This window comes from Nesoenas mayeri, assembly GCF_963082525.1.
Source record: "Nesoenas mayeri genome assembly, chromosome: 17".
NCBI classification, from domain to species: Eukaryota; Metazoa; Chordata; class Aves; order Columbiformes; family Columbidae; genus Nesoenas; species Nesoenas mayeri.
The window spans coordinates 12,294,859-12,319,989 of record NC_137565.1 but is presented as its reverse complement, the minus strand read 5'-3'; the positions used below and the strand labels follow the sequence as shown (position 1 = coordinate 12,319,989).

General features: G+C 52.9%; 1 protein-coding gene across 2 annotated transcripts in view; it reads left to right on the top strand.

Moving 5' to 3' along the window:
- Nucleotides 1-24,753, top strand: part of NOS1 (nitric oxide synthase 1) — a gene marked incomplete at its 5' end in the record, with an annotated part of 41,636 nt that extends 16,883 nt beyond the window's left edge. For both annotated transcript variants that reach the window (XM_080355446.1, XM_080355445.1), the window contains 23 exons: nucleotides 326-488; nucleotides 1,636-1,727; nucleotides 1,965-2,106; nucleotides 3,381-3,520; nucleotides 3,958-4,132; nucleotides 5,650-5,751; nucleotides 6,528-6,722; nucleotides 8,697-8,782; nucleotides 11,867-12,011; nucleotides 12,431-12,535; nucleotides 12,681-12,739; nucleotides 15,782-15,898; nucleotides 16,140-16,314; nucleotides 16,733-16,871; nucleotides 17,605-17,683; nucleotides 18,585-18,778; nucleotides 19,706-19,875; nucleotides 20,098-20,308; nucleotides 21,051-21,138; nucleotides 21,403-21,524; nucleotides 22,021-22,169; nucleotides 23,382-23,576; nucleotides 24,573-24,753. In XM_080355446.1, the coding sequence (XP_080211572.1) occupies nucleotides 326-488; nucleotides 1,636-1,727; nucleotides 1,965-2,106; nucleotides 3,381-3,520; nucleotides 3,958-4,132; nucleotides 5,650-5,751; nucleotides 6,528-6,722; nucleotides 8,697-8,782; nucleotides 11,867-12,011; nucleotides 12,431-12,535; nucleotides 12,681-12,739; nucleotides 15,782-15,898; nucleotides 16,140-16,314; nucleotides 16,733-16,871; nucleotides 17,605-17,683; nucleotides 18,585-18,778; nucleotides 19,706-19,875; nucleotides 20,098-20,308; nucleotides 21,051-21,138; nucleotides 21,403-21,524; nucleotides 22,021-22,169; nucleotides 23,382-23,576; nucleotides 24,573-24,695 (3,166 nt within the window). In that variant the 3' untranslated portion in view covers nucleotides 24,696-24,753. The remainder of the gene's footprint in view (nucleotides 1-325; nucleotides 489-1,635; nucleotides 1,728-1,964; nucleotides 2,107-3,380; nucleotides 3,521-3,957; nucleotides 4,133-5,649; nucleotides 5,752-6,527; nucleotides 6,723-8,696; nucleotides 8,783-11,866; nucleotides 12,012-12,430; nucleotides 12,536-12,680; nucleotides 12,740-15,781; nucleotides 15,899-16,139; nucleotides 16,315-16,732; nucleotides 16,872-17,604; nucleotides 17,684-18,584; nucleotides 18,779-19,705; nucleotides 19,876-20,097; nucleotides 20,309-21,050; nucleotides 21,139-21,402; nucleotides 21,525-22,020; nucleotides 22,170-23,381; nucleotides 23,577-24,572) is intronic.
- Nucleotides 24,754-25,131: the final 378 nt, after the last annotated feature.

Below are 25,131 nucleotides of genomic sequence, written 5' to 3'. Positions count from 1 at the left end.
TTATGGTTGGACTCCATGATCTTGAGGGTCAATTCCAACCAAAATGATTCTCTTATTATATGTCCCATATGATCTGATCTTTCACACCGGGGAGTCAAAGCAGGGTGAGCCTGTGCTCCTCCACATTCAGCTGCTTGTTCAGGAGAGTTTCATTCCCAGCATTTTTTATGTACCTCTGTGCAAATTCCTGACCTCTCCCATTTGTGTTTCATCATCTGTTCTGTGCTCAAGAAAGAAAAAACTCATGCCCAGGTGTAAGCAGCAGGATTCCCTGCCCTCCCCCTGGGCTGCTGACTGACACCTCCTCTGTTCCCCACACATGCAGATCTGGCTCCAAAGCCCACATGGAAAGGCTGGAGGAAGTGACCAAGGAGATTGAAGCCACTGACACCTACCAGCTGCGGGACACAGAGCTGATCTACGGAGCCAAGCACGCCTGGAGAAACGCAGCCCGCTGCGTGGGCAGGATCCAGTGGTCCAAGCTGCAGGTGAGCACCAGCACAGCTGGCAGGTTGCCTGGCCAAGGATGCACTGAAGTTCTGGAGGAGCAAATCTTGCTCTTCCAATACCCAAGGAAGCCCAGCACATGTATGGTTGGGGCTGTTCAGCCCACAGCAGGTACCTTCTCCTTGACAGCTTGGGGGGTGCACAGGCTGAGGAGTCTGGAAAAGCAGCTGTGGAGTTGGCATAGCTGAGATGTCTGTGTCTGAAATGGGGCCAACTAGAATGTGACGCTCTGGAGATTTTCCAAAATCAGATACTGCTCCAATATCTTACGTGCTGCTTCCAAAACTGTTGTTCTGCCTGAAGAGAGGCAGCAGGACACACTCATCCTTGGTACAGAGATGTGACGGCAGGAGAAGCTTTGGCTCAGTGCCCTTCTGAGTAGCTGGAAGCGTGAGGTAGGATCTAAATTGGTGATCTCTGATGGAATCCCTTGGTATGGAGATGATGCCTCTCTCTGTAACCTGGAGTACAGCTCAGGTTCTGCTGAGCAGTTCTTGTGGCTGCTTCACACAGGGTTTGGTAATGCCTGGGGCTGGGAGGCTGGGTCTCCTTCACTCCCAGTGCAGCCTTCAGTTCGTCTCTTCCACTGTTTGTTTTGGCATATCTGAACCCTGGGAGGAGCCATTTCTGCAAGAAGTTGCCTTCAAGCCTCCTGTTGATCCTCTCTCTTGGTTTCCCCATCCTTTTGTAGATGTCCCATTCCTAGAAACACTCAAGGTCAGGTTGGACAGGGCTCCTGGTTTGGTTGAAGGTGTCCCTGCTGTGGCAGGGGCTTGAACTAGATGAGCTTTGAAGGTCCCTTCCAACCCAAACCCATCCTCTCAGTGGATCTCAGGCCTGACTGAGCTTCAAGTCTTGGTCTACAAGAGATGAAGAGCAGAAACCAGAACTGTTGGTGAATAAGTCAGGAATAGCAACAGGCTGAGAGCACTGCACTGAGGAGGTTTTGCTGGAGCAGCAGAGGACTCACCTCTCCAAAGCAGAAGGGGCAGCTGGATTAGACATCCACGTGTTGTAAAGACAGAGAAAGCCTCTAGGGCTTTCCCTGTGCTGTGTTTCTTCTGCTTGACTCTGCCCTAGGAGCTGGAGCATCTTGTAGCATTACCACAATTACTTCCACTCTTTCAGGTGTTCGATGCCCGGGACTGCACCACAGCCCATGGGATGTTCAATTATATCTGCAACCACATCAAATACGCCACCAACAAAGGCAACCTCAGGTGAGCCACCAGGGTTAATATCCGAAGGACTCTGTATGTGTGGGAACCCAGCTCGGGGCCTTGCTGACATTGACTAAGGAGATGGTTGTAGCCAGTACCTGCCCCAGGGATCGTTAGAGGGACCTGCTATCAGGGGAAGGTGTCATGGTGGTCCCAGTATTTCTCCTTGCTCTGATGACCTTGTCCTGTGCCATTGCAATGTCCTCAGCGTTCACCAGCCCTACCTCTTCCTTCCAGATCTGCTATCACCATCTTCCCGCAGCGGACAGACAGCAAGCACGATTTCCGCATCTGGAACACCCAGCTCATCCGCTACGCCGGCTACAAACAGCCCGACGGCACCATCCTGGGAGACCCTGCGAACGTGGAGCTGACGGAGGTACCAGTTGAAGCACCTTCCTGGGCACCACGGGCATGGGGCTGGTGGGAGTGTGGAGAAGGTCTGACCAAACTGAGAGAGTTGGGGTGTTCAGCCTGGAGAAGTTCCAGGGAGACCTTATTGTGCCCTTTCTGTACTTAAAAGGGACCAATGAGAAAGATGGGGACAGACTTTTGAGCAGGGCCTGTTGCAATAGGACAAGGGGTGATGGTTTTAAACTAAAGGAGGGAGATTCAGTCTGGATATGAGGAAGAAATTGTTGCCCTGAGGGTGGTGAGAGCCTGGCCCAGGTTGGCCAGAGAGGTGGTGGCTGAACCATCCCTGGAGACATCCCAGGCCAGGCTGGACGGGGCTCTGAGCAACCTGAGCTGGTGCAGATGTCCCTGTCATGGCAGGGGTTGGATGTATGACCTTGGAAGGTCCCTTCAACTCAAACCATTCTGTGATTCTACCATTCTGTGACCATCCCAGGAGTGAGGAACATGCTGGGCCAAGCAGGGTTTATCACACCTACTGAAGCACCACGAAGTGGGGCTGGATTTGTCTCACCTTTGGATATTTTCCCAGGAATAAAAGCTTTTTCCAGTTGTGCACATCTGGCCATAGCTGCACTGAAAGACTCTTATCTCCTTTTGCTTTTTGCTGAGAAGGGATTGGCTGGTGGTGCTGACAGAGAAGGACGTGTGCCCACTGCTGACCTGGGCCACTGAGCATCAGGAATGAGATTTGCCTTTTGCCTCGTGGCGCTGCACACACAGCACCAGTGCTCTGATCAGCTCTTTCCAAACTCCCCTGCTTTTCTTACCCGTTTTCTCTTTCACCATCATGGGCACAAATAGGGTAAACAGCTTTTTCAGAGCTGTGATTCTACCTGGGGATCAGTTTGGCTGCCCAGGGCAGTGGTGGAGTCACCATCCCTGGAGGGATCTAAAAGACGTAGAGATGAGGTACTTAGGGACATGGTTTAGAGGTGGACTTGACAGTGCTGGGCTAATAGTTGGACACAATGATCTGAAAGGTCTTTTCCAACCAAAATGATTCTATGATTCTAGGTTCATTTTCAGCCCGTATACCCCTCATATGGTCCTGGTTTGGCTGTGAGAGGCAGCCCTGTGTTGTGGATCCCTTGGATGGAAGTTATCACTTGGCTGTAAGGGCTGAGCAGAGATGCTGTCAGAAGACACTGCTCAGCGCTATGCAATTCCCTGCCCAGAATGCTTGAAGAGCAGATGATTTGCTGGGATGTCTAAACCCCACTTTTGTTTTGCCTGTAGATCTGCATTCAGCAAGGCTGGAAGGCTCCGTACGGGCGCTTCGATGTCCTGCCTCTGCTCCTCCAAGCCAACGGCAATGATCCAGAGCTCTTTGAGATCCCTCCAGAGCTTGTGCTGGAAGTGCCCATCCGGCATCCCAAGTAAGTCAGAATAAGCCCTAAAACTGCCGGAGGGGATCAGTGGGACTCAGCTCCTCTGGTTTCACACTAAGTCACCTCGTGTCCTTGGCTTTTCTTTGCTGTGACTTGGGTGCTTTAGTCAAGACCCTCTTTCAGTTCCTCCCCCATCTCTGATACAAAATTGGCAGAGCCTGGAGGTGGAAAAAAGTCATGTCCTTTGTCTCAGGGATGTTTTTCCTTTCCTTGAAGTCTCTCAGAACTTAGGCCACTCTGTACCACTCCTGATCTAATGTTTTTTCCCCATAAACAGTCCCTGAGGGAGATGTTGCCTCCAGGAACTACTCTGCTCACATGTCCCTCAGCCTGGTGGCTGGTAGCAAAGTACCGTTCTCCATTCCCCTGCCTGAAGTGGCCAGGGGAGATCTAGCTGGTCGCCTCACCCTCTCGTGTCCCGGCAGGTTTGAATGGTTTAAGGACCTGGGCCTGAGGTGGTACGGTCTGCCAGCGGTTTCCAACATGCTCCTCGAGATCGGTGGCTTGGAGTTTTCCGCCTGCCCCTTCAGCGGCTGGTACATGGGCACAGAAATTGGGGTCCGGGACTACTGTGACAACTCTCGGTACAACATACTGGAGGTAATTCCCCTCCTTGAGGGTGCCAGGAGCTCCTAAGGGGCCACAGACGTGTGTGAAGGTACTGGGGAGCAGGCAGGACACTGGCAGAGTGTTGCCTTGAGTGTGGGAGAGTGTAGGACATCCAAGTGTCTCTAAGACAGGGCAGTTCCATTCTTCTGGAGCCACATGGCCAGGGTGTGATGGGCTGGCAAGTTTCTTTGTGTCCCATGGGGCCAGCTGGTATCTAACATAGCGAATGTGATGTCTATTGAGCTCCCCATAGGATTCTCAAAGCATCTTATGGCTCAGCGGGTCATGTGCTTGACTGAGGTCAAGTGCTAAGACATGGTGAGACTGAGAGGTGGCTGAGACACTTGGGACACTTGAGCCCACAGGGTCCCTCTGGAGTGCTCTCCCATGGCTCAGGGACTCCCCACACTTGGGGACACAGTGAGTCAGGACAAAGCCAGGTCATGGGGAAGTGTTGGTGCAGGGGATCTGCACCCATCAAGAGAGATCTTCTGCCATGCCAAGGGACATGTTGTGTTATGTGGAGGAGCTGCATCTCTACCCAGGTGCCTGAAAACCAGCGGGGTGAGAGTGAGTGTGTGTGCGTGTATGTGCCCATCTGTCGTAGCATCTGGAGGAAGGTCTCCAAGTAGAAGAAAGGGGCTGAGAAAGAACAGAGTTTAGGAGCAGTGGGAGGTCTGGCATGGGAAGGGGTGCAAGGGTCTGTTCTTCCCAGGACATGGATCAGCAGCCTCACATCCTGGGGGCAGTTTTGGGCCCCTCACGCCAAGAAAGCCGTTGAGGAGCTGGAGCGAGTTGAGAGAAGGGAACGGAGCTGGTGAGGGGCTGGAGCACAAGTGTGATGGAGCGGCTGAGGGACCTGGGGGTTCAGCTGGAGAACAGGAGCTGAGGGGAGACCTTCTGATCTCTGAACTGCCTGAAAGGAGCTTGGAGCCAGGGGGGTCGGGCTCTGCTCCCCAGGAACAAGCACCAGGAGCAGAGGAAACGGCCTCAAGTTGCGCCAGGGGAGGTTGAGGTTGGATGTGGGAACAATTTCTTCCCCAAAGGGCTGTGGGGCATTGGAACAGGCTGCCCAGGGCAGTGCTGGAATCACCAGCCCTGGAGGGCTGGACAGAGATGAGGTTCTCAGGACATGGGGCAGTGCCAGGGGTGGGGGGACAGTTGAGTTTGATGATCTTGAGGGTCTCTCCCGACAACTATGATTCTATGATTTCTACTCTCAGAAAGAGAAACTGCTCTTGAGGACCCTTTTCAGCAGCATTTAGTCATCTTCCTGCGCCTGGGGGAGAAAGGAAGACCAAACTGACCCTGCCTCTCTCAAGGAGAGGAAAGAGCAGGACCACATCTCTCAAAGGAAGGGAAAACATCAGCCAGTTGTGCTGCCCTGCCCTGCAGGTGCCTTGTGTCAGCCTGGGTCCCTCCTTTGGGTTCCTCTCCCCAGGCAGAGATCTTCAGTCCTTGGTTCTTGGCCATTACATGTGTTCGCTTTCTACCGTGTTTTGTTACAGCAAGTGGCCAAGAAAATGAATCTGGATATGAGGAAAACCTCCTCGCTGTGGAAGGATCAGGCCCTGGTGGAGATCAACATTGCTGTGCTGTACAGCTTCCAGGTACCTGCATAGTAGGACTCTGTTGTGTTTGGGTCAGGCTTGAGGGATGCAAGGACTTGATGGAATGAGTATGGAGACATCTGCCCAAGGACAATGGCAGCAGCTGCTACACTCAACTGAAATTGGGCTGCATCCTCCTAGTTTTGGGTCATTCCAGGAGCCTGCAGTGAAATTTAATAATCTCTGTGCCCTGGATGTTGTGAAGCCATCACTACAAGCGCCTGAGCTCTGCTGGTCCAGAGGGAGTGTCCCAAGGGGGCGAGATCCAGCCCTTCTGTCCCATCCATGAGGCAAGAATCGGCCCAGGTTGTCTCCCCACCTGCACTTAAAGTTTGAGTAGCAGAACTTGTCCTTGGCAACACAACTGTAAAGGGTGGGAGTTCTTCCCAGAGCTGGCTCAGAGCTGCTCCTGGAGTTGTGCAAACCATGAAAGAGTTCCCCAAGGGGCTGAGCAGGGCGTGCTCCATCCCGTTCACGCCATCGTAGTCTTTGCTTGGCCCATGACAAATAGCAGGAAAAACAGCCATCCCATAGCATATCTACTCATGAAAGACAAGGGCAGCATCTCAGCCCTGGAAAATGGCGTTGCTCAGTGACTGTGTTCCTTCAGAAGACAAGGGTCAGCAGTCAGTGTCATCTCCAAAGGCACAGTCCTGTAAGACTACAAGAATGTGGCATATTTGGGTCAAACAACTGCAAATATAGAATTTTGGCTTTCACTTTCTGGGGAGTATTAACCCACAGTTGTTGGCTCTGCTCTCTTCTCCCTCCAACAGAGTGATAAGGTGACCATTGTGGATCACCACTCAGCCACCGAGTCCTTCATCAAGCACATGGAGAACGAGTACCGATGCCGTGGAGGCTGTCCTGCTGACTGGGTGTGGATTGTCCCACCAATGTCTGGCAGCATCACCCCAGTTTTCCATCAGGAAATGCTCAACTACCGTCTCACACCCTCCTTTGAGTACCAGGTACATTCTAGCAGTGCTGGGTGCACAGAGGTAGAGCCAAGAGCAGGGTGGGAGCAGGAGGTCAGGATACACAGGAAGGGGAGGGACATCATGGAGCACAAGTGTGCTGGGGAGTGTCTGAGGGAGCTGGGGTGCTTTATTCTGGAGAACAGGAGCTGAGGGGAGACCTTCTGATCTCTGCAACTGCCTGAAAGGAGGTTGGAGCATGGAAGGTGTTGCTCTCTTCTCCCGAGTAGCAAGTGATAAGGCGAGAGGAAACGGCCTCAAGTTGCACCAGGGGAGATTGAGGTTGGATGTTGGGAACAATTTCTTCCCCAAAGGGCTGTGGGGCATTGGAACAGGCTGCCCAGGGCAGTGCTGGAGTCACCATCCCTGGAGGGTTGGACAGACGGACATGAGGTTCTCAGGACATGGGGCAGTGCCAGGGGTGGGTTATGGTTGGACTCAATGATCTTGAGGGGCTTTTCCAACCAAAATGATTCTGTGATTCTATCATCTAGTCCCATCAACAAGCTGCCTTCAAGGCAATAAAGACCATGTACAAGCCTAATTGGTGGTCCCCCCTTCTGTGGGGTAATAACCCCCTGGATATTGTACTGTTTCCCAGGACTATGGCTTCTTGTCCCTTCGTGGGGACATGGGATGCCTGAGGCCCCAGCTTTTAACCTTGGAAGCAGAATTAACCAGATCCCCCTCCCTTTGGAAGCACCTAATTTTGCATTTTGATGGCTCGGTGAGGATATGAACTGGTGGTCACCCTACCCTTCCCCTCTCCAGCCTGTTGGTTTGAGTGGATGGCTCCTGCCAGCTTGGGGATCCAATAGTTTGATGGGTGGACTCTTGCTCAGCAGGCCAAGCAGCAAGTTTGCAATGCTGGTGCTGGAGTATTTAACACTTCAAACCATGAGAAAAACAGCTGTAAGCAAACACATCCTCATTAGCCAACCATCCCCGCTCCGGTGGTTTTCACACAATGTGACCTTTAGTCAAGAGCCCTTAAGCAACAATCACAAACCAGGAGCAGCCTGTTCATTTCTAGAACCAACCCACCAGGAGCCCCGATGGTTCCTGGCCCTGATTACAGACAGATGCCTGCCAGGGCACTGAATTAGCTCCTATGCGCTTGTTCCTCACTTCAGCTGCCTCCCTTTCCCACAGGGAATAAAAAAAGCTGTGGGTCGGGGAGAGGGAAAGATGTGTTTTTATTGCTTCCTCCCTTCTGGCATCGCCTGCTTTCTTTTTGCCTATGGCACATTAATGCTCATCTCAGAGGTGAGAAAGCATTTGGCCAGATGCTGTTACAAGCCAGAAAGGTTTTATTATAGAGTGGAGAGAAGGGAACGGAGCTGGTGAGGGGCTGGAGCACAAGTGTGATGGGAGCGACTGAGGGACCTGGGGGGTTCAGCTGGAGAACAGGAGCTGAGGGGAGACCTTCTGATCTCTGAACTGCCTGAAAGGAGCTTGGAGCCAGGGGGGTCGGGCTCTGCTCCCCAGGAACAAGCACCAGGAGCAGAGGAAATGGCCTCAATTTGCGCCAGGGGAGGATGAGGTTGGATCTGGGGAACAATTTCTTCCCCAAAGGGCTGTGGGGCATTGGAACAGGCTGCCCAGGGCAGTGCTGGAGTCACCATCCCTGGAGGGTTGGACAGACAGAGACGCGTTCTCAGGACATGGGGCAGGGACAGGGGTGGGGGAATGGTTGGACTCGATGAGCTCGAGTGTCTCTCCAACCGAAATGATTCTGTGGTTCTATAATTCTATTGTATTGCCATTTTTTCTGTGCATACTCCATTGCCCAGCTTCCCCAAGAAACCCATGGGGCTCATAGACCAGGGACCTATAGAGAAGAAGCAGAAGAGGCCAGCTAGTCCTCCCCTTCATGACTTGAGGAATTCAACACTCCGTGCTGCCGTAGGGCATTTCTCAAAGCTCTGAGCAAAGCCCATCAGCTGCTGCTGCTGTTTTCTCTCCTAGCCGGACCCTTGGAACACCCACGTCTGGAAAGGGGTCAATGGAACACCCACCAAGAAGAGGGCCATTGGCTTTAAGAAGTTAGCAAAGTAAGCACCAGTAGGCTCTGAAAAGCCGTGAAGGGTTTGGGGCTGGTCCTGCTTTTGGGCAGTCGGGTTGTTTGATGGTGCTGCCGTACGGATGTGTGCAAACTGATGGGTTGTGAGCCTGGATCTCAGGCCACTGGAGCCTTTAACCACCAAGAAGGACATTTGGAGAAACAGGCAGCCTTTTAAACACCTCATGAGATCATCAAAAGCTGTGCAACCAGGTGAATACCAGATGTTGCATATACTCTCTTCTCCCAAGCTGGTTCATTCTCCACTAATGTGGAGATGCTCATGAAGGGCTTTCTCACTTCTTTGTGGGTATATTGCCTGTTTCTCCTGTCACAGCCTCCAGGAACATCACCCACCACTGTCCAGGGCCATGCTGGCACCAGCGAGGTGAAACTCCTGTCCATATTTCTCTTTTTCTCACCAGCTCCTTAGCTACTTGAGGAGCACTTGTCTCCAGTGCGCGTCTAAACCTCCAAACACCCTCTTTGCAAGGAGCGGGGAGATGGGAATGAGGAATCTCCTGACAAGTAGCAGACGGATCAGGGCTGAACTCAGATTTGGACTTCATGGCCAGATGACCCCTAGTGATGGGGAGTCCCTCTCCCCATCAAATCTCCTAGGCGTGTAGGAATGGAGTGTAATTTGGACCTTTTGGCTAATCATGGCCCAAATGTCTTCCATGCGGGCCATTGGCGGAGAGGTTCTTGTAGGAGCGGCTGACTCCACAGCAGAGCCCTAAGCCAAGATTGGAAAGGTCCAGGTCTGCCCCAGTACCTGTGGCCAGGCTGCCGGGTGGCCTTTTGCTGTTCACAGCATCTCCCCACGCTTCAGTTTCCCCAAGTCCCTGCCATCAGTTTGTTCCCACTCTTCAGCTGTCACCTCTTTTGAAGGTGTTTTCCATGGAGCATCCATAAACGTGATCGAATGTGCTCCTGGGGCTTACACCGGTGCCCAGGTCTGGGCTGCAGCACGGGGCTGCTGGAGAGCACAGGAAGATTAATTGAGCCATTGAGTCGGGAGAAACAATGCATTTATTTGTGTGTGTGCGACTGATGAATGATTTTATAAAAACGTGAGCATGGCAGGTAATTAAAAAAACAACCCTATTGTCCCTGATGTAGAGGAGAGGAATTATTTTTGTAATTCACCATTAATCCTACCTGGATCTGAGCTAATCAGCTGAACAAGACACAGACCGAGCCCCGCAGCCCTGAGCGTTGTGCTTGGCACTGGTTGCAGCAGGATTTTGGTGCCTGTTCAGACAGGCTGTGCTGGTTCTGGCCAAATCTGAGCCTTCAAAGCTGCAGTCCCTGCCCCTTCCCTGCCCTGGGGACAGGGTAAGCCTTGGGGACAGGCGGCACTACCGTCACATGAAAGCAAATGGGCAACTTCAACATGCAGAATGATGCTGAGGAGTGATTGTATAGCAGCAAATATCGATAATATAAAAGCTCCTGAGGCTGACTTTGGCATGAAGGGGAGCTGCGCAGAGGAGGCAAAACATACCAGCCTGGTGGGGTTTCTACTTCTTCTTTCCTCCTCTTTTGTTTTTGTGTCCCCCAAGTGATTTCCTCCCTCCCGGCAGGAGGGGCAGGGGGAAGCTGGGCTTCTCTTCTCCTGCCAGTGTGACCAGTCCATCTTCATCTCCATTCCCCATAGCTCCTCTGAAGGGGATGCTGGAGTCCTGCTGAACTTGATTGCCCAGGGCAGGGTCTGATCACCCCACAGAAGTGAATCAAGCAGCCCTTGTTCTTGCAAAGGCTGCAGAGGTGCTGTGTGCTCTCTCAGCCACTCCAGAAACTGCCCCTTCCCTGTTGCAACGTATCAGGCTAAATCCGGACCCATCTTTCTGGTGGCTCTATACAAAGGTTTGATGGTCCATTTAGAAAAGGTGAAGATATTCTGCACTTAGAAAAAAAAATGTTGTGCTTATGAATGGCTCTAAAATAACAAATTTCCCACATTGGGTCTGGTGCCCCACTGTGCACCCCAAAGCTGGCTCGTGTCCCTCATCACTGTGCTCCCACTGATGATAGGATGAGAGGAAACGGCCTCAAGTTGTGCCAGGGGAGGTTGAGGTTGGATGTGGAGAACAATTTCTTCCCCAAAGGGCTGTGGGGCATTGGAACAGGCTGCCCAGGGCAGTGCTGGAGTCACCATCCCTGGAGGGTTGGACAGACGGACATGAGGTTCTCAGGACATGGGGCAGGGACAGGGGTGCGGGAATGGTTGGACTTGATGATCTTGAGGGGCTCTTCCAACCAAAATGATTCAATGCCAACCTGGCAGCACTAGCGTTGACAAGGAGCCAGTGTTTCTAGTGCTGCATCACCTTGGCCATTATTAGAGAGGCTGGTGACCTTTCTGGGCCCCTCTGCCCTCCTGTTAGAGCCCAGACGGTGGGGAAAACCAGAGCAAATGCTTCTAGTCACGATTGCAGACGCAGGAGGCAGCCGGCTAGACACAGCCCTGTGAACACTCAAATAAATGTGCAACCTCTCAGCCTCGGGAGGGCTGTTCCTCTGAGTCAAGTTCATAATGTCACCGGAGTGCAAATCAAAGGGACGACAGCCTGGTCTGACCTTCTCCTTGTCCTGGGGCTTCGTGTGTGATGTGTGGAGCCCAGGCACCCCTGCTCGGCTCAGTCACCTCCTGCAGAATGGCAGCCAGGTAGGATTTAAAGACATGAAGAGATGGAGAGGCTGGTCTACAGCTTTGCCTTTGAGGTTGTCTGGTCACTGAGTTCAGCAGCTGCTGCCTCTCATTCTTCTGCTTCTGTGTCCCTGCAGAAAGAGCACCTCTGCACTTGGTTTAGCATTTTCCTCCCTACACCCGGGCAGATATTTCAGCTCTTTTTCAAGCCCCCCATCTCATCTTCCTCTCTGACAAGTCAAGACAGACAGACTCTTCCACAGCTGCCCTGTTTGGCACATAACAGCAAAAGAAAAAAAATGATGCTGCAGTTTTTAAGGCAGAATGTTCATTTAATAATAAATAACACGATGTGACTAGTCTGGGCTAGAAGTGCCAACAAAGAAGCAAGGTATCTTATCAGGATTTATTCTTCCTTCCTAGGGCTGTGAAGTTCTCAGCCAAGCTGATGGGACAGGCCATGGCTAAGAGAGTCAAAGCGACCATCCTGTACGCCACAGAAACAGGGAAGTCGCAGGTCTATGCAAAAACGCTGTGTGAAATCTTCAAGCACGCTTTCGATGCCAAGGTATCGTACCGGCTCCCAGCCCCTGCAAAATAATGTGCACATCTGGGCGGCCCAATGAGATACGTGGCTTTGGGAAAATACACGGATCATGTGGAGCTTCCCAGCTGCCAAGGGGCTTCAGCACCTCCCAGGACTTGACATTGTGGGTCTGGATTGAAGCCTGCACAGGAATTTTTCCAGCTGATTTCCAGGTCCTGCAGGCTTTGTAGCATATGTATGTCTACTGCCTTTCAGATGGTAGCCCCGTAGTTTGTCCATGTTCCTTAAAGCTCTTGTTCTCATGCTCCCTGTGTGGAGATCTCTGTGAGGATATGCTGCTCCCATCTTCGGGTGGACTGGGCTCCATCCCTGTAGAGCGGCTGGGGGTAGATCTCCCCACCAAAGGCCTCTTGCTATAACAACATCTCTGTTGCTCCCAGGTCATGTCCATGGACGAATATGATATCGTGCACCTAGAGCATGAAACCATGGTCCTGGTGGTCACCAGCACCTTTGGCAATGGAGACCCACCTGAGAACGGAGAGGTAGGACAGGGCACAGGGGTGGGTGACTGATGTGGGGACACGGGCAGTGGGGAATGGGGAGGAACATCCCAGGGCATTGGTCACTGCTCTGGTTCCTGTAGATGTTGCCAGAACTGACGGCTTTTTAAAAATTTCTTCTCTGCAGAAATTTGGCTGTGCGTTAATGGAGATGAAGAATCCCAACTCCAACCTGGAGGAGAGAAAGTAAGAGCACCCCAAACCCCTCTTTTCCACTCATTCTTCCCACAGCCAGGACAGCCTGCTCCTCTGCGTCCCTCCTTTTGGAAGGGAGTGTGAAATCCCTATGTGGGCTTCAAGTTTGCAAAGGTCCGAGGGATGGAACCTGCCTGGAGAACCAGGGGATGGAGGAGGTGGAGGTCCCAGGGAGGACACAAGCACCAAGTCAGGCATGGCTGTGGATTCCAGCTTGTAATTCCCTGGGCTGGCATTGTAAAGTTTCTCTTTTCAGCTGTAAGAGCCGGGCATCTATTTTAAAAAATTATATATGTATCTATATACATAGATATATATAAAATCAGGAATTCCCCCCAAATCATTGAATCCAAGTGCTGGGGCTGTCCAGGAGACACCCAGATAGTAAGATCTGGAGGTAGAAGGGAGATCCCAGTTATATGGATGTAGGTGGGGTAAGGCTTGAGAACCAAATTTAGCTTCTTGCATCATGTCATAATATTTCTAGGGAAAATAAGAGCTGTGATAAATTCCAGCTGTGATGTCTGTAACACTGAGTCTGGAACTGGTACCTTGGAGACCAGGTCTGGGGTTTTAGAAAATCCCCCATTGGTGGAAGATGAACCTCGAGCATCTTGTTGCGTGTCCAGGAGGCTGGGAAGTGAGGGCAGCTGGCAAAGTGTTAATCATTTGGGACCTCCTCTTATTTTATCTGTTAAATACAATATATTTTGCTTAACTGGGACACTGCTCTGGAGTCTCTCCTGAGTTAACACAGTGATGCTCACAATTGGCAAAAGGCTGCTCCTTAATTAAGGAAGAATTAGCACTGGCCAGAGATGCTGTGCAATTTAACTGGGCACCGAAGCCCTGACTTTCTGCTTAAGTGGTGACAAACAGCGCTGGGCAGGGACCGATTTGTACCTCTCTGCTGCTGGTGAAGCAGCAGCTCCAAAGTGATCTCCTGGCTGTGCAGCCAAGTCATCTGATGGATCCCACAGGGCTCGCCAGCCAAAAACCCATTAGGTGTCTAATAGCCTTGTGCCTTAATGGGGACAGCCGACAAAATGGGATGTGCAGGCTGCCCGGGAGGTGTCTGAATGGAGAAAGGGGCGTTTTGCACGTGGTACTCACCCCAAGGATCTTCCCTTTTTGGGGGTGGGTTGGGTGCGGAGGTGCCACCCATGGCAAGCCTGGCAGGTTTGAGGAGGACAAAAGCACCCAAGCTGGGTGCCAGCTGGGCCAGTCACCTCTGAATGGAATTTAAGGGACTGGCAGGAGTTTCTAAGAGCTGAGACTGCCTGTGGCTTGGTTACCTGACAGCAAAAATGGTCAGAGAGCTGGAAACAGCGACCTGCGAGGATGGATCAAAAGGGTGAGAGCTGTTTTATGTGAAGCAGAGGAGACAGAAATGCAGTGCAGTAGCACACTTCACATACAGCAAAGGTGACTGCAGAGGCGGAGGGAATAAATTACTCCCTGTGCCCCCCCCAGGACAGGCCAAGAGGTCATGGCTCTGTACGGTAGGAAGAGATGCTGAAGTTAAGCATGAAAAAAAGCTTTTGCAATGAGAAAAGGCGCCCTGGAGAAGATGTTCTAGGGAAGAGGAGCAGAGTCAGCCTGGTAGAAAGGTCTGGAGGGAGCAGCTCCTGTCCCTGCATCCCATGAGCTCCCAGCTCCATGTCCACCTGAGGATGCTGAGGGTGGCTGAGACCCCGCAATGTGGGGATTGGTGGCCTCTGGAAGCCACCATGTCTCAAGGAGCCTGCCAGGGCACTGCAGTTGTGGCTCTCCAATCATGGCCCAGTTGTATATTTGGTTCCTTGTGTCTTACAGCAAGGGTTTGCCACGTGTTTCCAGAGGCATTCACAATCACAGAATAATCTGGGTGGAAAGGGCCCTTCCCAGCTCCCCCAGTGCCCCCCCTGCCATGACAGGGACATCTGCACCAGCTCAGGTTGCTCAGAGCCCCGTCCAGCCTGGCCTGGGATGTCTCCAGGGATGGTTCAGCCACCACCTCTCTGGCCAACCTGGGCCAGGCTCTCACCACCCTCAGGGCAACAATTTCTTCCTCATGTATGGCCTGAATGATCCTTCTGTATTTAAGGACCTGCTGTCGGGGCAGAGAGGAGGAGGCTCCGGAGCAGAGGGGGAGCACGGGGCTCTATGACCCAGGCAGATGTTTAGCTCAGGGGTTGTCTCCTCAACGTGTCAGTGCTGGAGGATGCTGTGACTCATCCACACACCACTGCTGCGTTGCTCGGGCAGTATATTTAGAAACTCTTGTGTAGAGCAATTTTTGAAGATGGTTCAATTCAGAAATACTTCTGCTGTTGTCAGATTTTTTTTCTCCCCTCCCTTTCCCCCTTTCCCCCTCCTCCCTGCTCTCACTCTGTGGGTTTTTTTTTTACTTGCTATGAATGAAAAAACCTTCAGAATATCTGTTCAGATGTACACCCGACCTTGTGTACAGTCAGGGAAGGACAGGGAGAGCCAAAGGTCCTGCCACCTCTGCACCACTGGGGACAAAGTGGTGGCCAACAGCTGAGGTGACAGGCAGACCCCATGTAGTAAACCAGCTCCAGCTGGTGGGGTGCAACATATGGCCTCAAATTGCAGCAGGAGAAGTTGAGTTTGGATCTTGGGAACAATTTCTTCCCCAAAGGGCTGTTGGGCATTGGAACAGGCTGCCCAGGGCAGTGCTGGAGTCACCATCCCTGGAGGGGTTGGACAGATGGAGATGAAGTTCTCAGGACATGTGGCAGTGCCAGGGGTGGGGGAACGGTTGGACTTGATGATCTTGAGGGGCTTTTCCAACCAAAATGATTCTATGATTCTATATGGGCTGCTATGGCTTACCTCCAGGAGGGAGCACATTTCTCTGCTCCAGACACTGATCACAGTACCTGCTCATGAAATATTGAGCCCTGAGCTTGAGCCTGCTCTGATTTCATGTCCTCCACAGCCTGGTGGTCCCCTTCTGACATGCAGCCCGGTGGGACCCACGTGCACATGGTCATCACAGTTAATACTTGATGCTGTTGCTGTTCACAGGAGCTACAAGGTTCGTTTCAACAGCGTTTCCTCTTACTCGGATGCACGGAAATCCTCAAGTGATGGCCCCGACTCCAGGGACAACTTCGAGAGCACAGGGCCCCTGGCTAATGTCAGGTAAATGGGTTGGGGTGGGAGGTGACAATTTCTTGCTGCAGAAGGGACAGAGCAGGAGCTGGTGCTGCACGGAGCCCCTTTCTCCTACTGCAGCTCATTCTTTCCTATAATATGATGTATTCTTGCCATAAGCAGATCCCTCCATGCTCCCTCATGCTGGTGTTGGCCATAGTGGTGTGTGAGGGAGAGATGTCCATGTCCCTCCCAGCTTGGTGTCCACAGCTATGCCACCTTTCCCCAGGTTCTCTGTCTTTGGGCTGGGGTCCCGAGCGTACCCCCACTTCTGCGCCTTTGCCCGGGCAGTGGACACGCTCCTGGAGGAGCTGGGTGGAGAGAGAATCCTCCGCATGGGAGAAGGGGATGAGCTCTGTGGCCAAGAGGAGTCCTTCAGGACCTGGGCCAAGAAGGTCTTCAAGGTAACTCACGTCCCTGGTGCTCCAGGGAGGAGCAGGGAGGGAAGGACACAGAGACAGAGCAAAGCTGCTGGTTTGAGCAGGAACAAAATCCAGCATCTCCTTGCATCTCCTTCCCTACACCAGGACACCCGCCCATCACCCTGGCCCACAATAAAGAAGTTCTCCATGTTTTGGTGGAGCTGACACTCTGGTTTGTGCTGACTGCCAGAGCTGAATGTTGAATTCCCGTGTTATCTCAGACAACTGGTGGGGGTGGGCACCACGGGACATGCCCATGGCCTCTGCTATAGCCCTATGGCATTGGGGCCACCTCCTCCATGTGTTGGCTGAGGTGGGGAGGGAAAAGAGAGGTTGTGGGGCTGGGTCAGGAAGCCAAGGGGCAGCGGGGAGGTGCCTGAGAGGCTGGTGTGTGCTGCAGGCAGCGTGCGACGTGTTCTGCGTGGGGGACGATGTCAACATTGAGAAAGCAAACAACTCCCTCATCAGCAACGACCGGAGCTGGAAGAGGAGCAAATTTCGCCTGACTTACGTGGCCGAGGCCCCGGAGCTCACACAAGGTATGAAGGTGGGGTCACCCCAAGGGGATCTGGATGTGGGGCAGGTGGAGAAGACACAGTGGGCTCAAGTGGGCAGAAAGGGGCCAGACATCCTTATTCTGTGTTAAATTCCCAACTTTTCAGTCTATCTTTTCCCCTCCATCTCATGCTGTAGGAACAGTTTGTGAAGGTCTCATGCCCCTCTGGCTGGTCCCTGCTTGATTCTGTAACAGAGATGTTGAGATCTGATCTGATCTCCCTCCTCCTGACCCCATTTTCTGAAGCAAAGAGCTGGAAACCTGGGAGCTTTCCAAGCTCACTGTGTCCAAATGCCGCTCGGCTGAGCATGGCGGTACAATGGCAGGTCCAGCCCACCGACACCTGGCCACTCAGCACGGCTCCTGCAGTGGATGATCTGCCGCACCGGTTCAGATCTTCCCGAATTCAGGTGGTTCTGGCAGCGAGAGGTGCATTCCTGCACATGAGGGCACGTCCCTGAGCCTCATGCGGGTGGTTTCTCTGTCCTCCTCAGTCACTAACACAAGGGACAGGTGTTGGGTTTCCCCCTGAGGTTTTGGATCCCCTGGGCTCGCTGAAGCTTTGCAGGAGATGGGGACAGGAGAGTCATTGAGCCCATTGTCCTCTGGTGACAATTCCAGTCTGAAGCGCGGTGGCCAACAGCCCTGCAAATGCCAGAGGCCACCTGCCTTGGCCACACTCTGCTGCGTTGCTTCATGACTGTTCTTCTCTGCAGGACTGTACAGCATCCACAAAAAACGCGTCTATGCAGCCCGGCTTATCACACGGCAGAACCTGCAGAGCCCAAAGTCCAGGTAAGAGATCATAGCATCATGGAATAGAATCACAGGATGGTTTGGATTGAAGGGACCTTCCCAGCTCCCCCAGTGCCCCCCCTGCCATGAGCAGGGACATCTGCACCAGCTCAGGTTGCTCAGAGCCCCGTCCAGCCTGGCCTGGGATGTCTCCAGGGATGGTTCAGCCACCACCTCTCTGGCCAACCTGGGCCAGGCTCTCACCACCCTAAGGGCAACAATTTCTTCCTCATGTCCAGCCTGAATCTCCCTCCTTTAGTTTAAAACCATCACTCCTTGTCCTGTCACAACAGGCCCTGCTCAAAAGTCTGTCCCCATGCTTCTTATTGGCCCCTTTTAAGCACTGATGCAGCTGTCCAGGAAGCTGCAGATACTCGTGGTGCACCAAAGCATCCCTGCACACGGTGCTGCAAATATCCCTTGACCCCTAAATGTCCCATGGATTGCATCTTTGTGCAAATTATGACCAACACTGGAAGCCCCATTGACCCAGGGAAGGATGTTTCCTGCCTTCTTACCCGGTGAAATCTGCTGGTACAGAAATGAGCCTCCTGCCTGTAAGGATGAGAACACGGGTGGCTGCACTGCTGGAGTGGTGGGGCACATGCAAAAACAAAAAAAACAAAAAAAAAAAAAGGAAAAAAAAGGATAAAATTGCTGAAGCAAGAGGTTAAACTGCTTTTTCCCTTTTAAAAAGTCCCTGAGGGTGAGTCAGCGGTGAAGGGAGGTGGCCACTGCAGTGTCCTTTCTCGCTGTGACTTTGGGGATGTGCTCAGCCAGCCACCAGGGCTTGGACGTGCCACCACTGCCCAGCACAACCAGCAGCTCTTGAGGCCGGAGCTCAGCATCTCCCTGAAGATCTCACCCAAAACCCATCCTGCTTTTTCTCCTGTTCCTGTAGTCGCCTGACAATTTTCGTGCGCCTCCACACCAACGGCCACCAGGAACTGCAGTACCTGCCCGGGGACCACTTGGGCGTGTTTCCAGGGAACCACGAAGACTTGGTCAATGCTTTGATCGACAGGCTTGAAGATGCTCCCCCAGCCAACCAGCTGGTGAAGGTGGAGCTCCTGGAGGAGAGGAACACAGCTCTAGGTAACCAGGGCCACTTCTATGTAGAGGTGGCCTCTCTCCTCACCTCTCCCTTGGAGTGGTTCTTGTAGCTCCTTGGGAAGGGAGGTGGCCTCCAGGAGAAATAAGTTCCTATCTCACTGGTGTATTTGCCTGGATTGGGCTCACCTTCTTCAACCTTCCTCTGCGCAGAGCCATTGCTCGTCTGCATGTGGGGTGTACAGTAAGGGTTTGAAGGGTGACAAGATGTTCCCTTGTTCTTCAGAAGAATTAAAGCTGTTTATATTCTCATGGAAAAAGAAACACAGAATCACAGAATCAGAAAATGGTTTGAGTTGGAAGGGACCTTAAAGATCCTGTAGTTCCAACCCCTCCTGCCACAGGGAGGGACACCTTCCACTAGACCAGGTTGCTCAAAGCCCCATCCAGCCTGGCCTTGAATGTCTCTAGGGATGGGGCATCCACAGCTTTTCTGGGTAGCTGTTCCAGTGTCTCACCACCTTCATGGGGAAGAATTTCTTCCTTATATCTTATATAAATCTCACCTCTTTCAGTTTAAAGGCAGCACCCCTTGTCCTGTCAGTACATGCTCTTGTGACAAAACAACGTCTAGAACTGTAAGGAAGAATTCAGGGATCTTGATGGACCATCCCAATGCTGTATTTCAGGGATAAGTCTGATACCCTACTGCCATGCACAGTGTAACAGGAGGTGGAAAACAGTATTAGTTAACTCGGAGAGACCGAGGCTGAAGGTGGTGGAGTATCAGACAATTTGTGCTCATTGTACAGCATCTCACTTGTGGCACAAGGATATCTCATTGACTCTTCTTTCCAGCTCTTCATCATTCACTGTCATAGAGCTGATAAGGGGGAAGGAAAGCAAAGATTTATCCAACTTGACTCTTATGCTCAGCTGATCCCCTGGTTGTGCTGAATTCCCTCCTGGCAGGTGTCATCAGCAACTGGACAGATGAGAACCGTGTCCCACCATGCACCATCTTCCAGGCTTTTAAATACTATTTGGACATCACCACCCCTCCCACCCCCCTGCTGCTGCAGCAGTTTGCTTTGTTAGCCACCAGTGACAAGGAGAAGAAACGTCTGCAGGTCCTTAGCAAGGTAAAGACCCCAAGTTCCTCAAGGCCCTGGGGACAATCACAGCCCCAGGGCACTTTCACCCCACGCTGTGGTTGTGTTAAGTCTCTACCTGTGATAGCAGAGCTCCTGCCTTCATGCCACCCGCCCCAGCTTTGCTATAGGTCTGGTGGGACGTTGGTGGAGGGACACAGCTTGGAACAGGTCGATGCTGCAGCTCTCTCCCCCCTCCTTCCCTGGCTGCAGGGCTTGCAGGAGTACGAGGAATGGAAGTGGTCCAAGAATCCCACCATCGTGGAGGTGCTGGAGGAGTTCCCCTCCGTGCAGATGCCCTCCACGCTGCTGCTCACACAGCTCCCCCTCCTCCAACCGCGCTACTACTCCATCAGCTCCTCCCCGGAGATGTACCCAGGCGAGGTCCACCTCACCGTGGCTGTGGTCTCGTATCGCACCAGAGGTACTGCACTCACGCAGGGGGCAGTGGAGACAGGCTCGGGGTGGGGAGCAGGGGAAAAGTGTTTGCACATGGGCAACACCACAAGGTCTTTGGCAGAGAGATGGTGTTTTAAAGCCTTTCTGCCTGCTGCAAAGACAAGATTCCTTCAACCCGTGCCACTGCTGGCCCACATTATGGAGAACGGCCATCCATCAGTGTATTACAGAGGTGCCAGGTCTGGGTCAGGTACCAGCCACAGTGGCTCCAAGCTCCACATGAGATCATTTTTTTGCACTGAAGTCCACACTGCCATGACCAGCCAGACTTCTGTCCCTGTGCAAGCACCGATGTGGCCACATGGCCCTGGTTGTGGTGTAGATGGACACAGCCCCATCACTCCTGCAGCAGCAGGACACAGGGGAGGACTCTGGCCATTCATCTGGGGGTGCCATAGAGGGTTTGTGCCTGGAAGCACCACAGCATGATGCTGCTTCTGCCCAAAAGGACCAAATTGAAGCTGGGTGTGTCCTAAGGATTGTGAAGGTCCAGGTATCCCAGGGCTGGCTCCTGGGGGAACTTGGGTAGCTCCACAGAGGGTTCTAAGTGCCAAACTTCCACCAAGATCATGGGGGATGGACACAGAGATACTCAAGTTTTCAGTGCAGCATTCATGTGGAAAGTAGCAGGGAGGGTTTCAGAAAATAAAGTAACTGGAGTGGTTGGCTGGTGTGTCAAGCACAGATCTCCTTCTCTACCCTCCTAGATGGAGAAGGACCAATCCACCACGGGGTCTGCTCCTCTTGGCTCAATCGTATACAGACAGATGAAGTGGTGCCCTGTTTTGTGAGAGGGTAAGTGGCCCACACAAGGGTGACCCCCCTTGCAGGATGAGCTCTTTGCCCTCTGCTCTTCTTTGCAAAGCACTAAGGGAGTGAAGAAAATAGGGCTGGATTTGTGAGCAAATGGGTCCCTCTTGGATGCAGTTCTGTGCTAAAATATAATTTTCTGGGATTTCTCCTTGTTTTCTACCTCTCTTTCTCTGGGTGGTGTCTCAGCTTGCTGTGGGCTGGGGGATCATCTTTCTTGGGTTAAACTGACACCTTCCATGTGTGCAGCGCACCCGGGTTCCACCTGCCCCAGGACCCGCAGGTTCCCTGCATCCTCATCGGCCCCGGCACCGGCATCGCCCCTTTCCGCAGCTTCTGGCAGCAGCGGCTTTTTGAAATCCAGCACAAAGGTGGGTTGATGCTTCTTCCTCCTCTTCCTCAGCTCACCCTGGGCTGGTGGTGCAGAGAAGGAGGTCCAGTCTGCCCTGGAAGGCAAAGGGCTCCTCAAAGCAGGCTTGGAGATCTGCCCAAGCTCCCAAAACAAACGCCGTGAAAATCCTTCTGTAAAACTTTGCAGGTTCTTATGGCAGAAATATAACATTGGCATTGTTTTTATGTGAATACAGATTTTTCACTTGTCATTTAGACCATTTAGGTAAAAAAAGAAAGAGTTTAATTTCTCCCCAAATCCTGGCACAGAGCCCCTGCCATGTGATTCCCAGGCTCAGCCAGTCAGTGTGTTCCGTCTTCCTTGCTGGTTTTTCCTCCCTCCCAGTTTGGCCGGGGAAAGCTCCTGGCAGCCTGACACTGGTTGTTGTGGCTGCTGCCGGCTCTGGAGGATGGTGGCTTGCAGAAATCAGGTATCGGTGATTCCTGGGCTAATTGCTTCCCCTATCTGTGCCCCAGGTCTGAAGCCTTGTCCTATGGTCCTGGTGTTCGGCTGCCGACAGTCCAGGATTGACCACATTTACAAAGAGGAGACGCTCTTTGCCAAAACCCAAGGTGTCTTCAGAGAGCTGTACACAGCCTATTCCCGGGAGCCGGACAAACCAAAGGTGTGTGATGGGACCGCTACGGTCCTGGTGTGTGGCCATGGGTAGCCATGGCCGGTACAGTGTGGAGATGCTGGTTCCTTGGTGAAGCCAAAGTAGCTTATGCACTGGGGTGCTCTTGTTGCATAAAGGTACAGGATCATGCCCTTCCCAGTGTGCCCCAGTTCCCAGGGCCCATCCCTATCCCTGCTCCAGCCTGAACATGTCCCCACATCACTCACACTTTGCCTGGGAGGGCTGCAGCTGCCCTCACCGGACACAACCTCCTGAGCAGGTGGGCAAGGAGTGGTGTCACCAGTGGGGTGGCCCAGTGCCAGCATGAACATCTGCTCCAAATTCCTACTGCCACATGAGCAGGTGTGGCAACGAGATATATGTTCAGCCTGGATAAGAGAAGGCTCTGGGGAGACCTTATTGTGGCTTTTCCATACTTAAAAGGGGCTGATAAGAAAGATGGGGACAGACTCTTGCGATAGGATGGTTCTAAACTAAAGGAGAGGAGATTCAGGCCATACATGCAGAAGAAATTGTTGTCCCTGAGGGTGGTGAGAGCCTGGCCCGGGTTGGCCAGAGAGGTGGTGGCTGAACCATCCCTGGAGACATCCCAGGCCAGGCTGGACGGGGCTCTGAGCAACCTGAGCTGGTGCAGATGTCCCTGCTCATGGCAGGGGGGGCACTGGGGGAGCTGGGAAGGTCCCTTCAACCCAAACGATTCTGTGATTCTATATATAGTAGAGGTGTGAAGATGCAAGAGCAAAATGATGCTTTGCTGCTTTCCTCATCTCTTTTCTCTCCTTGTGGGTGCTGCAAGGTGCAGGGATGCTTCCCCAAAGAGGTGGCCACATTGCACAGCTGCCTCGAAGGCAGCTGGTGCACATGAAACTGACCAGAGTGTACAGGTGGATGGGGCTGAGAACCTGCAGGACCTGAGGGAATGGCGGGAAGAGGTTTAGATTGGACATTAGGAAAAGATGCTTCACCCAGAGGATGCTGGACACTGGAATAGGCTCCCCAGGGAGGTGTCATGGCTCCAAGCCTGACAGTGTTCAAGAAGAGACTGGACAATGTCCTCAGACACATGGTGGGAATATTGCAATTCTCATATGCAGGGACAGGAGTTGGATTCTATGATCTTTGCAGGTCCCTTCCAGCTTAGGACATTCCATGATTCTATGAGCTGTAGTTAATCTCTGCTCCCACCTCCTTCTCCCTCAGAAATACGTGCAGGACGTGTTACAGGAGCAGCTAGCCCAAACTGTGTTCAAAGCACTGAAGGAGCAAGGAGGCCACATCTACGTCTGTGGGGATGTCACCATGGCCGGGGACGTCCTGAAGACCATTCAGCGCATTGTGAGGCAGCAGGGCCAGCTGTCGGTGGAGGAGGCAGGAGCTTTCATCAGCAAGCTGAGGGTGAGTCGCGTCTGCACCGCCAGACACCGGGCGAGCTGCTGCCACGGGCGCTGCACCTGGTGCCTCCTCCTGCGGAACGGGCAGCACAGAGGAAACAGGTGCTGGGGGGTCTGCAGTTCCCTCGCACACTGCCTGCACCCGGGCAGGGTTGGGAGAGCGATCTGCTGAAGGTCTGGGTGTGCAGTGGAGTTCATCGGCAGTGCAGGAGCTCTGCTCTGGGCTGCACCCCTCCCAGCCTGCGCTGGGCACCCACAATGAGCCTGGTGCTGTGCTGAGCGCTGCTACAAGCTCTTTTGGGGCATCCTAGGTAGCCCAGGCAGGGCTTGTTCACCTGGTTAAGTCCCCGCTGTCCCTCCATCATTGCAGCAAGCTAACAGGGCAGCATGAGCATTCCCCTCCCGAAATCTCCTCTGTCTGTCCATCTGGTTGAATGCTGCCCCTGGACAAACACGTTGCTGCTGACATTGCAGCTGAAGCAGAAGTGAGCTCAGGTTGGGACACAGCCCCGAGGACAGATGCTCAAACCGCTCTGCTTCTGCCCAGGAGGACCACTCAGCCTGATTCCTACAGGGCTGAAGCATGTCCCCACACTCCACCCAGGAGCCAAGGGGGCCCAGAACCACATTTTTCATTGGTTTGCCACCAAATCTCTTGTATGTGAGCTGACCTCAAGCTCCTTGTCCCCTTGACAGCCAGGCAGTCCTTGGGTTGCAGCAGTTGAGGTCTGAGCACTGAGCAGCTCCACCACCACTCCGCAGTGCGACTTTGGGAAGGTCATGTCACCTCCCTGCTTGTCCCTGCCCCTCCTGTCCCACCAGCTCTTGTGACAGGCCCTAGGACACTTGGTGTGTGTTTGGTACCTACTCACAACATGGCAGCTTTCTGGTGCTGCAGCAGTGCCAACTGTTTGTAAATATTCTTTTTTGTAAATGTTCTTTTTTTTTTTTTCTGTAAATATCCTTTTTCCCACTGCCCCCCTCCCATCCTCTGTTTCAGGATGACAGCCGGTACCACGAGGATATTTTTGGAGTCACCCTGCGTACGTACGAAGTGACTAACCGCCTTAGATCTGAGTCTATTGCATTCATCGAGGAGAGCAAAAAAGATACGGACGAGTGAGTTGACGTGTTTCTTTTAACCCCTTCGATGATCTCCCAAGCACGTGGGCTGTGGGATGGGGAAGGGAGCTTTAACTTTTGCACACATGTGGTCCTTCTTATAGCAGAGGCTGAGACAAGATATTTGATTTTTGCACTGGAAGCCGTGGCTGCAGCCTGGCAGTCGCTCTGAAATAGCTGTCACCTCGCCAGGACAAATCCCCCCAGCATTCCTGGGTTATTGCACCCACTGTACCAATGTGCTCAGCCCTGACAATCCCATCCCAATGGGGATGCAAAGCAAAAGTCCTGCCTGCCGCCTGTCTCTGCTCTCCAGACAGCCACCAGCGGATCATGGGTACAAGGTTTGCAGGATCCATGGCAGGGGGGGCTCTCCCCAGCTCCAGTTCTGGCTGGGGGGACCTGGTTGGTTCCATGGGTGCGGCAGCAGGTACCCA